The 11,837-nt window shown below is 36.5% G+C and overlaps 1 protein-coding gene and 1 non-coding gene across 3 annotated transcripts; one reads left to right on the top strand and one right to left on the bottom strand.

Annotated features, from left to right (window-relative positions):
* Window positions 1-89: 89 nt before the first annotated feature.
* Window positions 90-162, bottom strand: trnar-ccu. The gene has a single exon. It is a non-coding gene; the product is annotated as a tRNA-Arg (tRNA).
* Window positions 163-321: 159 nt separating this feature from the next.
* On the top strand, window positions 322-7,695 carry wdr45b (WD repeat domain 45B). Of its 2 annotated transcripts, none has more exons than XM_044014540.1 (10): window positions 322-784; window positions 2,387-2,461; window positions 4,243-4,344; window positions 4,516-4,603; window positions 4,907-5,001; window positions 5,911-6,101; window positions 6,201-6,286; window positions 6,669-6,770; window positions 6,865-6,986; window positions 7,551-7,695. In XM_044014540.1, the coding sequence occupies exons 1-10, from the start codon at window positions 718-720 to the stop codon at window positions 7,655-7,657; spliced, it is 1,035 nt and encodes a 344-aa protein (XP_043870475.1). In that variant the 5' UTR covers window positions 322-717; the 3' UTR covers window positions 7,658-7,695. The 2 variants fall into 2 exon arrangements, with proteins under 2 accessions (XP_043870475.1, XP_043870476.1); XM_044014541.1 differs by lacking the exon at window positions 322-784 and adding an exon at window positions 1,702-2,250.
* Window positions 7,696-11,837: the final 4,142 nt, after the last annotated feature.

The raw sequence follows: 11,837 nt of genomic DNA, 5'->3' as shown, positions 1-11,837 counted from the left end.
TGCACTTCTGTAAATCAAATAGACGCGACTACTAGTTATTTGAAAAAAAAAAAAAATAGTATTAAATACAATTTACAAAGAAAAATTTCCACCCCAGATGGGACTCGAACCCACAATCCCTGGCTTAGGAGGCCAGTGCCTTATCCATTAGGCCACTGGGGCTCATTGCAAACCAAGATCACACTGTGCATATAAAAATCTAAAGCGAGTACATATACATCGTTTGGGGGATTATTGGATTTCAGTGCCAGACAGTCAGTGAGTGAGTGAGTGAGTGAGTGAGTGAGTGAACCTTCTCCTCTATCGGAACATTTCACCTTTGTCTGCTTGAGTGTTTTGAAAAGATAAACAGATAAACGCTCACCAATTAAACCGCCTTTGACCCGCAGGATGAGCGGATGACAAAATCAAAGTCGCTGATTAACGCGCCCGCGATTTATCTTCGATCACAACAAATACCTCTAGTCAAAAAACTGTAATGGAGATGATTAATCGATCAGTCGTGTATCTGTGGTGTGTCTCCCTCTCTGTCTGTCCAGTGTTTTCCTTCTCCCTGCCTCGCACTCGATGTGACTCAGTCCGGGCAGAAGCAGCAGCAGCAGCGGCAGCGGGAGGAGGAGGAGGAGGAATGTTAGCCGGTTAGCTCACCCATCGACATCCAGTCCCTGGATTTAAAAAAAACCACGTCATTTTGTGGATTTAACTCTTGGCGTTAAAATGAATTTACTACCGTCTAATCCTCACGGCAACGGGCTCCTCTATGCCGGATTTAACCAGGATCACGGTGAGAAGAAGCAGCTGCAGCAGCACTTTTTCCTTCCTCCTTTTCCTCTCGAATGCTAAGTTTGCTGGAATCGTCGTGCAAGCTAGGCTAAAAACGTCGCTACTATATACACCGATATAAACGCATATAACCACTTAACCACAATAACAACTTTACGTGTTATTGAATTCGCATTGTTTAGTGTATATCAATTCCAGAAAAAACGTCAATTAAAAGCGATGACAATTGCGTTAAATTTAGATTTCGTTAGCTAGCTAACGTCAGCCAACACCTATGTCACCGACGCTAGCAAAGCAGGCTAACGTATCTATTTTTTGTTTTAGGATTTTTCTTCTAAATTACTTGCTGTTGCCAAGTTAGACGCTAATGAATGATTAAACTGCACTAAAATAAGAACACGTTAATGTTGTTAACGCAGCTAAAAGGCCAGCGTTGGCTAAACTCCATCATCATATTCGATTGGAGCCTTGGCTAGCATTAGCCAGCTAGTTAGGCTAAGTTTGACAGTTTCTTCGGTGGTCGCTGGTTATTTATTTATCTTAAACCAATGTATTTAATTCAAATATATTATATCATTTAGTGTTTAAGTATGCGTATGACGTACACGTGGTAGTTTTTTTTAATCAACTTATTTTTAAAACGTGTTTCCTGAACTATTATTTAAAATAAACATTTTAGACACAAGGAAACTTAAGAAAATATAAAATCGACAAAAGTTTCCCACTGATTAAAAACTCCAGCATGAGTGACCGGTGTATTTAAAATGTTAGTATACAAAAATATTGCGATATATAGTAAGGCTGCAGTGATTCGTCATTTTATTAAATTAACTATTAAATAATTGATTTTGATGGTAATAAAACTAATATTTTGATAATTGATCATCAGCTTCTTAAATGTAAAATTTTGGGGAATTGTTTTGCTCCATTTAACAAAAAAAATCATTAAAACTTAATTTTAGTTAATTATGAAAAGGATAAATCTCAAGTTGCAGCCCTACTTCGTGATGTATTGATTATTTGAAGTGCTGTATCTATGTTACATAATTTATATAGTTTGTGGACAGTGGTTTTGTGCAGCAAGCTTTAGGTCATTTGTTTTACTGAACAAAGAAGACTTTATATAGTTTATTATGATTGTTTTAAGGGGGAAAAATACAACATATCCCCTGGCTAATAGTGTCCTAATATATTGCAATGAAACAAACGCTTTTACTTTGAAATTCTGCAAGATATCATAACTGTCTTTATTTTGTTGCAAGACTTTTAAAGTTATGATTCTTGTAAAAAGACAGAGACAGACAAAAAGACAGCTAAAACATCACCTCTCTGGTGGACGTTCTAATTTAATGAAATGATTGTTGTTAGAGGTCAGTGTCAGACTCTGAAGGGTTTTTAACGTCACAAATGTCACTTCTGAGCGACTTTGTCCGTCCACAAACATCACCCGTTTCATATAAATCCCAGGTTAATCATTTGTCTCTAGCTGTCGCTGCACTGTGTCCTCTTCACTTACCATAAAATGTCCTCGAGAGTCTCACATTGTGTCAGACCATGAACTGTAAAGATGACTGATTGGTGCTTTTCACTTGTTTCTCTGCAGGATGCTTCGCCTGTGGAATGGAGAATGGATTCCGTGTTTACAACACGGATCCACTTAAAGAGAAGGAGAAACAAGGTAACAGCCTCTCTCTCCCTCTCTCTCTCTCTCTCTCTCTCTCTCTGTCTCTCTCTCTCTCTCTCCCCCTCTCTCTCTGTGTGTGTGTGTATGTGTGAACTGGTAGAAAACAAATATACTTTGCAGCATCGTCATAGTCTCAACATTGTTCCCCATTTAAAACAAATAAAGTGACTGAATAAGTCATAGTAAAAGGCTTATCTGTGTCGGGCCGCAGCAATTAACTGATAATAAATCTAAATCTGATAATCAATTTAATGGCTTAATAATTAAAACAAGTTTCTGTGCTTTTTCAGCTTCTTAAATGAGAATATTTTCTGGTTTCTTTGTGCCGTAAAACAAATAAATCGGTACAATTGAATAGTTTTGGTTTGTGGACATAATTTCCAGTTAATCATTGTTAGTTGCAGCCTTTATTTCTAAAGTTTTGATGGATTGAAATTTAATTATCCAATGAATTTGGTTGGGACACTTTATTGTGAATAATTTTTCTACATATAATTCTGTTTCCTGGTGTTTATAAAGCATGTTAACTATTCCTTAGTTTACTTTTGTACCATCTGCTGCTGTTACATTTCATTTTCTTAATTAGTCCCCAATAAAGGGTTATAATACTATATAATCACAGTAAAAATGTAAAAGAAAATTCCAAAAAGAAAACTCTTAAACATTGTGTTTTAAGCTCCTTTGTGTTTTTCTTGTTTTTGAAAGGTCATGCTGGTGGAATAGAGTTAAAACGTACCAAAAAATACACAGCATCCTTCAAATAATGACATTTAAAGGTTAAATCCTGGCTGTGAGTAAAGATACAAGTTTGCCTGGCTCATGTTTTGCAGGATTTAAAGCATAGGAGCTGCAGTTCTAAGAGTTCAGCTCATTATTGTCACTACATTATTCTCATATTTTTAAATAAAAGCAGTCTGGTTTAGTCAATTTAATTATATGTACCTCCTCCAGACATTTATCATCTGAATAACAATTTCATGTAGAAAACATGTAGTTTATTTTGCTTTCAACTCTAATTTAATTATTAATATGTGCTATTGGCTGTATGAGGATCTGTATTATTGTTCTCTTTCTAAGCTTTTCAGCTAAGGAGTGGAATAATAAAAGGAAACCTCACACCACAGAAATCTGCAGTGAAATGTGACAGAAATGCAACTCTTTAGAAACACAGGAATACCAAGAGGAAGCTAAAAATAAAAAATACACGTCTCAGCAATGCGATGCTGCGCCGCCGTTACCTCTCTAACTCGTGAGATTTAAGGAGAAAAATAACCCTTATGGTACAGATATTTGTTTCTGTTGTTGTGTCTTAATTGTGGATGAAAATGCAGAAGTGAGACATCGTCGCGCTTCCTGTCTGCGTTCACTCTGTGCAACATAAGAGAATGAAGTGCCACGCTGTAATCTGCCAGCATGTTCATACACTTGTGGAAAAGAAGTGGGAACTGTAGGACTTTGAAAAATGCCACGACATGGACTGAGAGCTGGATTTACAATAGCTCTGCGTATGTAAGATTAGGGCTCTATGATTTCCACAATACCGGAGAATGTTGACGATTTGAAATTGAAATTTGCTGCTAAAATTGGTGTAAAATATTCAAAAAGTTCAGAAAAAAAAGGTATTAAAACATATTTCATAGGGTCCTGTAAAAGGAGGGATGAGACACCAAAACCGTGAAGACTTGCCCCTGGATTAACAAAAACTGGTTTACACTTGAACTAGAAGTGTGTTTGCACAGTAACATGTTTCTTTTTATTGACTTTTGACTTTTCAGAGTTCCTGGAGGGCGGAGTCGGCCACGTGGAGATGCTGTTCAGGTGTAATTATCTGGCGTTAGTGGGAGGAGGCAAGAAACCCAAGTATCCAACTAACAAAGGTTTGTGTTGTGTCGCTGAACATGTCTGTAATTCTTATGCAGTAAAGTAAACTAAAAGTAAAGGCTTTTTCTTGAACAGTTGTAAGTTTTATTCCCATCATGGAACAACTAGAAAAGAAGTAGAAATGAATGTGCCTCAGTTAAAGTTTAATGTTTTATTATTCTTGGCAGTGATGATCTGGGACGACCTGAAGAAGAAGACGGTTATTGAGATCGAGTTCTCGACAGAAGTCAAAGCGGTGAAGCTTCGACGTGACAGGTGACACTGAATATTATTTATATTTGCTTTACATGGAAAGAGAAAAAGTATGAAATGTTTATCATTAACAACAGTCGCTACCTGATTTGTCCCAGACATTTGTTTCCATTTTATCATTGGAATTCATGCCTCTGACGGTTGTGTGATGAAGTGGTGAACACGAGAGGTTCTTCATCACTGATCCATCCCACTTTCACAGACGTGAATCGCTGCGTTGTTTTCTGGTGACGCATCAGATTAACGTTGTTCTTGGATCTTCTGGACACTTGCTAACCTCAGCGTTTGTGTGTCCTTTGTCCTCAGGATCGTCGTGGTCCTGGACTCTATGATCAAAGTGTTCACCTTTACCCACAATCCCCATCAGCTGCATGTGTTTGAGACCTGCTACAACCCCAAAGGTCAGTCACGACGTCTCTGTCCACTGTCAGACCTCAACACAACGGAAGCATTTCAACAATGCAGCTACATTTACACCTGCAATCAACACATTTATTCTACTTCTTCTACTTCTACTACTACTACGTCTACATTTACACCTGCAATACATTTATTCTACTTTGTCTACTACAACATTTACACCTGCAATCAACACATTTATTCTACTTCTTCTACTTCTTCTACTACGTCTACATTTACACCTGCAATCAACACATTTATTCTACTTCTTCTACTTCTACTACTACTCTCTACATTTACACCCAATCAACACATTTATTCTACTTCTTCTACTACTTCTACATTTACACCTGCAATCAACACATTTATTCTACTTCTTCTACTTCTACTACTACTACGTCTACATTTACACCTGCAATCAACACATTTATTCTACTTCTTCTACTTCTACTACTACTACGTCTACATTTACACCTGCAATCAACACATTTACTACCTACTACTACGTCTACATTTACACCTGCAATCAACACATTTATTCTACTTCTTCTACTACTACGTCTACATTTACACCTGCAATCAACACATTTATTCTACTTCTTCTACTACTACGTCTACATTTACACCTGCAATCAACACATTTATTCTACTTCTACTACTACTTCTTCTACTACTACTACTACTTCTACTACTGCTACTTCTTCTACTACTTCCTCTACTACTACTACTTCTTCTACTGCTACTTTTACTATCACTCCTCGCACTTCACCAGTGAACACCAGCAGTCATAGATGGAGATGAAACAAACGTTCATTTGAAAATTCAAACATATTAACTCAACTCAATCAAAACCATGAAACCAACGACTTTTGCGTTAAAACTGGCCGTTTCTCGTCTTCTTGTCTCGTCAGGTCTGTGTGTGCTGTGTCCCAACAGCAATAACTCTCTGTTAGCGTTCCCTGGGACTCACTCAGGCCACGTTCAGATCGTGGACTTGGCCAACACAGAAAAGCCGCCCGTAGACATCCCCGCCCATGAGGGCTCGCTGTGCTGCATTGCTCTCAACCTGCAGGGCACGAGGATAGCTACTGCGTCAGAGAAAGTACGCCATGTGACGTCACATTTGATTTAACGTTTAAGGAAAAAAAACATGTACTGATGTGTGTGTGTGTGTGTGTGTGTGTGATCCTTGTGTCTACAGGGGACGCTCATCAGGATTTTCGACACGTCCGCAGGCCAACTCATACAGGAGCTGAGACGAGGATCTCAGGCCGCCAACATTTACTGGTGAGTTTCTTTTTAAAAAACATATAAATCTGAACTAAAAGGTTCAGATTTTTACTCCATTTTACACCTTTTGTTTTTTACTACAAAACTGTACAACACATTTGTGCTGATGCTTAAAACCACCTACAGTCATAAACAAGTATCACATCGGCCGTCCTTTGTGTCTTTAATCTCTATTTGTGAAGAAAGTCTTCTGAAAGCTTACGACTACAAATGTGTGCCGTACACACATTTCTACTTACTCTACTACTACTTCTAATACTACTTTCTCTCCTTCTACTACTACTCATTCTTCTACTATTTACTAGTTACTTCTTCTTTTTCTACTACTTTTTTTTTTCTTTTGTCCTTAAATCGTCTCATTCCTGGTTGTTTTTTCCAGCATTAACTTCAACCAGGACGCGTCCCTCATCTGTGTGTCCAGTGACCACGGCACCGTCCACATCTTCGCTGCAGAAGATCCCAAGAGGAACAAACAATCCAGGTCGGTTCCTGTGGTTTCAGTGACGTGGTCCTTCAGCTGAACATTGTCGGTATCTAAACTCCTGTTTCCTGCTTCTGTGTCTCTGTTTTTACAGTTTGGCTTCAGCCAGTTTTCTTCCCAAATACTTCAGCTCTAAATGGAGCTTCTCCAAGTTCCAGGTTCCCTCAGGTTCTCCCTGTGTGTGCGCCTTTGGAACCGAGCCCAACGCTGTCATAGGTGAGTGTGACGAAGAATTATTGACACTGAATTACAGACAAAGTGAGAACAACCGGTCTGACGACTTTAGTAGTTTAGTAGTTTACTTCCAATGCTGAGTCAGCATTCCAAACAACCACATAATGATCAGTTATCACCAATTATAGATTATAGTGTTCCAGTCGTAGTCAGGAGTCAGAATGTCCAGGTGTCTAGTAATCAGTTTAGCTGGAGCGCCTCCCTCAGGCTGGATTTCCACCTCAAACTCCCAACATCTGATTCCAAGATGGCTGCCACTTACAGTGCCTATCATAAGTGTTCACCCCCTTGGATGTTTTACCCTTGTATTGCTTTTATAAATCAATCATGGTCAATAAAATTTGGCTTTTTTCACACAAAAATGAATTGGAAAATACTCTTTAATGTCAAAGAAAACAGATTTCTATAAAGGAATGTCAACGTAACAATAATATATAAAGAAAAATAATTTATTGCAACCTTTTAATGCAAAAAAGTCACTTTCTTCACCTTAAGGACAAAATTTGTACCTTCCTAAAATACTATTTTTTCTCTGCTCCCGTGCAGCTATATGTGCTGATGGCAGCTACTACAAGTTCCTGTTCAACCAGAAAGGGGAGTGTTCCCGAGACGTTTACGCCCAGTTCCTGGAGATGACGGATGACAAGATTTAATCTTTTACCTCCATCACTTTTTTTTTTCTTCTCTTTAACCTTAAATTAAAATTTGAGGAGACAGGAAGTTGCATTTCTGACCTCGACAGACTCTGTAGACGAGCGCGAGGAAAACATGGATTTACCTTCCAAAAGCGAACACAAGGCAGTTTTTCTTTGAGACGTCTTCCGAGGAAATTTCCGAAAAAAATGGATGGCTATTTTTAATCGCACAGAAGATTCCAATAGATGCGATTATTGTCGACTAACACCGCCTAACTGTAGGGAGTGCCTCTGAGACTGGAGAGAACACATTACTGTTGTCGCAGACAGTAAGTCCACAGGTGTGTGTGTGTGTGTGTGTGTGTGTGTAAGATTGTGTATATAACTATGTACCATATTTGGTGTTTTTTCGCAAAGCGACGTCAGATAGTATTACTCGATCTTTCTTATATTCACTGTAGACATCGGACTAAACTGAACAAAATACTTAAACTTGTACAAACTAGTAGCAAAAGAGAACATTATTATGGACATGTATCTGTTTTTCCGTCTTCCTTTTTTTTCATACTTTGTGCAATATGATTGTTAAAAAGCTCACGAAAGTTGAGTTTGTTTGTTTTCTACTCGTGTTAAAAAGAGATTTATTTTTTTGTGTGTGAGGGGATAAAATTAGGCTTTTTTCCACTTTTCTACCCCCACCAACAAATGTTTCATATTAGAAACAACTAACTAAGTTATAAGTTCTACCCATTTCGAACACTAGGTGGATCGTTTTCCCATTTACATTCTTTAACGTTGGGTCTATCCAGCTTCATATTTAGCGCACTGATTTTCTACAGAAGAAAGTTTAATAATATTCAGCTTTTTTCGGATTCTTGCCTGAAATAACCATGTTTCCTAGCAGCAACAGCCAAACGTTTTCAAATCAAAATCGCAAATTTAAAAACACAAATTGCAAAGGCTGAAATGTAATTGTTTTTTTAATAACAATTTAAAAAATGTAAATGCATAAATGTTGGAAACAACTAACTGCGTTCGAAACGGTTACCCATTTCAAACACTAGGTGGCTCGTTTTCCCGTCTCCGGTCTTAAACGTCGAGTTAACCGAGCCGCTTTCAGCTTTAGCTTTCTGCCAAAAAAGCAATGACCAAGCATTTTCTTCCCCCTAAACTGTAGAACTGAAAAAAATTATTGATTTAATCCTTATGCAACCTTTTAAAAAAATTCACTTTCCTCACAATAATGACAAAATTTGTACCCTCCTAAAATACTTTTTTAATTTCTTTTTTAAAGATTCACAAATGCAACTTCAATCCTGATCATTGCAGAAAATACAACATTTTTAGCACATTAACACTTAAAATGCCAGTTTTTTTGCGCATATAAAAAAAACATAATACGCAACAAAATTATTATTATATTGAAGGAAGTCTGGAATGTTACTGACAACTGCATTATTATTACAAAAAAACTGCCCTATCTGCGCCTTAAGTACAAAAATGTCCCATCATTTCTATGGACCTCTAATAAACAGCTGTTTCACTTTAAGTTGATTTTTTTTTTTCTTTAAGTTGATTTTTTTTTTTATCAAATTCAGTCCTGATCATAGTTAATAATAGGTCATTTTCTTGTACGCAAGGTAAAGAACGCATTAAGAAAAGGGTTAAGACATTTTTAAATCTCAGTAAGACGGAGTCTGACAAAATATTGCTTCATATACCTTTAAATGGGTAGTGTGACTCATGTTGTGTCTGTAAACTGTCACTAATACCATTAATTATTTCAGCTCATCAGGGAATTTGAAAGTGCTTTGCATAAGAATTCACTTTAGTGTTTTTTTTTCATCAGATTCAAGTTGTTTCACCTGCAGGTCACACACACACACACACACACACACACACACACACACACACACACACACAATGACCACCACAGACACTGCACACAATGAAAAAACAACATCTTTCTGTCACAAACTCACAAATGATTGTAAATCCTATGTTTAAATTTGTAAATAAAATCTAACGTCTACTTTTACAGTCAAGTTTCATGGACTTTTTTATCGTCATCTTTGATGTCGTTTCACCTCTGCCTCTGTGGACACTCTCTCTGTATTTAAAGTTAGACTTAAAACTTTTCTTTTTCATAAAGCTTATAGTTGTAGAACTGGCTCAGGGAAACTAGACTGCTGAGGGATTTTCCTGTGGTACACTCGCACTCACTCTCACACACTTAGGGTATGAATATGACTTTTTGTATGTCGTGAACCTTGTCTCTTTCTCTCTCTCTCTCTCTGTCTCTGTATCCTCATCTTGCAGGTTGCAGGATCCAGATCCAGTTTTCGAGGCTACTTATCTTTTTTTATCTTTAAATTTGAGAAAAAAGTCATAGTATAGCATGTCGTCCAAAATTTGACAAAAAAGTCATAGTTTAGTAAGTTGTCCAAAATCAGTCAAAAAAGTCATTGTTTAGTATGCTGTTCAAAATTTGATAAAAAAGTCATAGTATAGCATGTCATCCAAAATCAGTCAAAAAAGTCATAGTTTCGTATGCTGTCCAAAATTTGATGAAAAAGTCATAGTATAGTATGTCGTCCAAATTTGACAAAAAAGTCATAGTAAAGCATGTCGTCCAATATTTGACAAAAAAGTCATAGTATAGCATGTCGTCCAAAATTTGACAAAAAAAGTCTGTTGGGTTTCTCTGCTCTCCTTGATGTTGTCTATGTACAGTGCCTTGAGATAATGTATGTTATGATTTGGCGCTATACAAATAAAATTTAATTGAATTGAATCAAGCTCTGTCTGATTCATTGCACTTTGTATGTACTGAAAGCTCAATGATGAGGTGTAAGAAATTACAAAAGTCATAGTATAGTATGTCGTCCACAATTTGACGAAAAAGTCATAGTATAGCATGTCGTCCAAAATTTGACAAAAAAGTCATAGTATAGTATTTCGTCCAAAATATGACATGAAAGTCATAGTACAGTATGTCGTCCAAAATCAGTCAAAGTCATAATTTAGTATGTTGTCCAAAATTTGACAAAGAAATCATAGTATAGTATGACGTCCAAAATTTGACAAAAAAGTCATAGTAAAGCATGTCCAAAATCAGTCAAAAAAGTCATAGTTTACTATGTAATCCAAAATTGGACAAAAAAGTCATAGTTAAGTATGCTGTCCAAAATTTGACAGAAAAGTCATAGTTTAGTATGCTGTCCAAAATTTGACAAAAAAGTCATACTATAGGAAGTCGTCCAAAATTTGACAAAAAAGTTATAGTTTTCTATGTAATCCAAAAAAAAGCTTCATAGTATATGTTCTCCAAAAATTTGACAAAAAGTCATATAGATGTCGTTCAAAAATTTGACAAAAAAGTCATAAGTAAAGCATGTCGCCCAAAATTTGACAAAAAGTCATAGTATAGTATATTTCAAGTCGCCCAATATTTGACAAAAAGTCATAGTAAAGCATGTTGTCCAAAATCATTGCAGTCATAGTTTACTATGTAATCCAAAATGGACAAAAGCTTCGCGGTTTGCATGCCGTCCAAAATTCCACAAAAAGTTACAGTGTAAAGCATGTCGTCTACCTGACAAAAGTCATGGTTTACTATGTAATCCAAAATTTGACAAAAAAGTCATAGTTTACTATGTAATCCAAAAAAGTCATAGTATAGTATGTCGTCCAAAATTTGACAAAAAAGTCATAGTTTAGTATGCTGTTCAAAATTTGACAAAAAAGTCATAGTATAGCATGTCATCCAAAATCAGTCAAAAAAGTCATAGTTTCGTATGCTGTCCAAAATTTGATGAAAAAGTCATAGTATAGTATGTCGTCCAAATTTGACAAAAAAGTCATAGTAAAGCATGTCGTCCAATATTTGACAAAAAAGTCATAGTATAGCATGTCGTCCAAAATTTGACAAAAAAAGTCTGTTGGGTTTCTCTGCTCTCCTTGATGTTGTCTATGTACAGTGCCTTGAGATAATGTATGTTATGATTTGGCGCTATACAAATAAAATTTAATTGAATTGAATCAAGCTCTGTCTGATTCATTGCACTTTGTATGTACTGAAAGCTCAATGATGAGGTGTAAGAAATTACAAAAGTCATAGTATAGTATGTCGTCCAAAATTTGACGAAAAAGTCATAGTATAGCATGTCGTCCAAAATTTGACAAAAAAGTCATAGTA

Source organism: Solea senegalensis, linkage group LG18, assembly GCF_019176455.1.
Source record: "Solea senegalensis isolate Sse05_10M linkage group LG18, IFAPA_SoseM_1, whole genome shotgun sequence".
Taxonomy (NCBI): domain Eukaryota; kingdom Metazoa; phylum Chordata; class Actinopteri; order Pleuronectiformes; family Soleidae; genus Solea; species Solea senegalensis.
The sequence above is the reverse complement of the archived record's forward strand: the minus strand, read 5'-3'. Positions and strand labels throughout refer to the sequence as shown.

Excerpts from the sequence above, each read along its gene's own strand:
- wdr45b (XM_044014540.1), top strand. The coding sequence starts at position 718 with ATGAATTTACTACCGTCTAATCCTCACGGCAACGGGCTCCTCTATGCC. Across the intron at positions 2,462-4,242 it reads TAAAGAGAAGGAGAAACAAG|AGTTCCTGGAGGGCGGAGTC; the intron begins GTAACAGCCTCT and ends TTGACTTTTCAG. Across the intron at positions 5,002-5,910 it reads GACCTGCTACAACCCCAAAG|GTCTGTGTGTGCTGTGTCCC; the intron begins GTCAGTCACGAC and ends TTGTCTCGTCAG.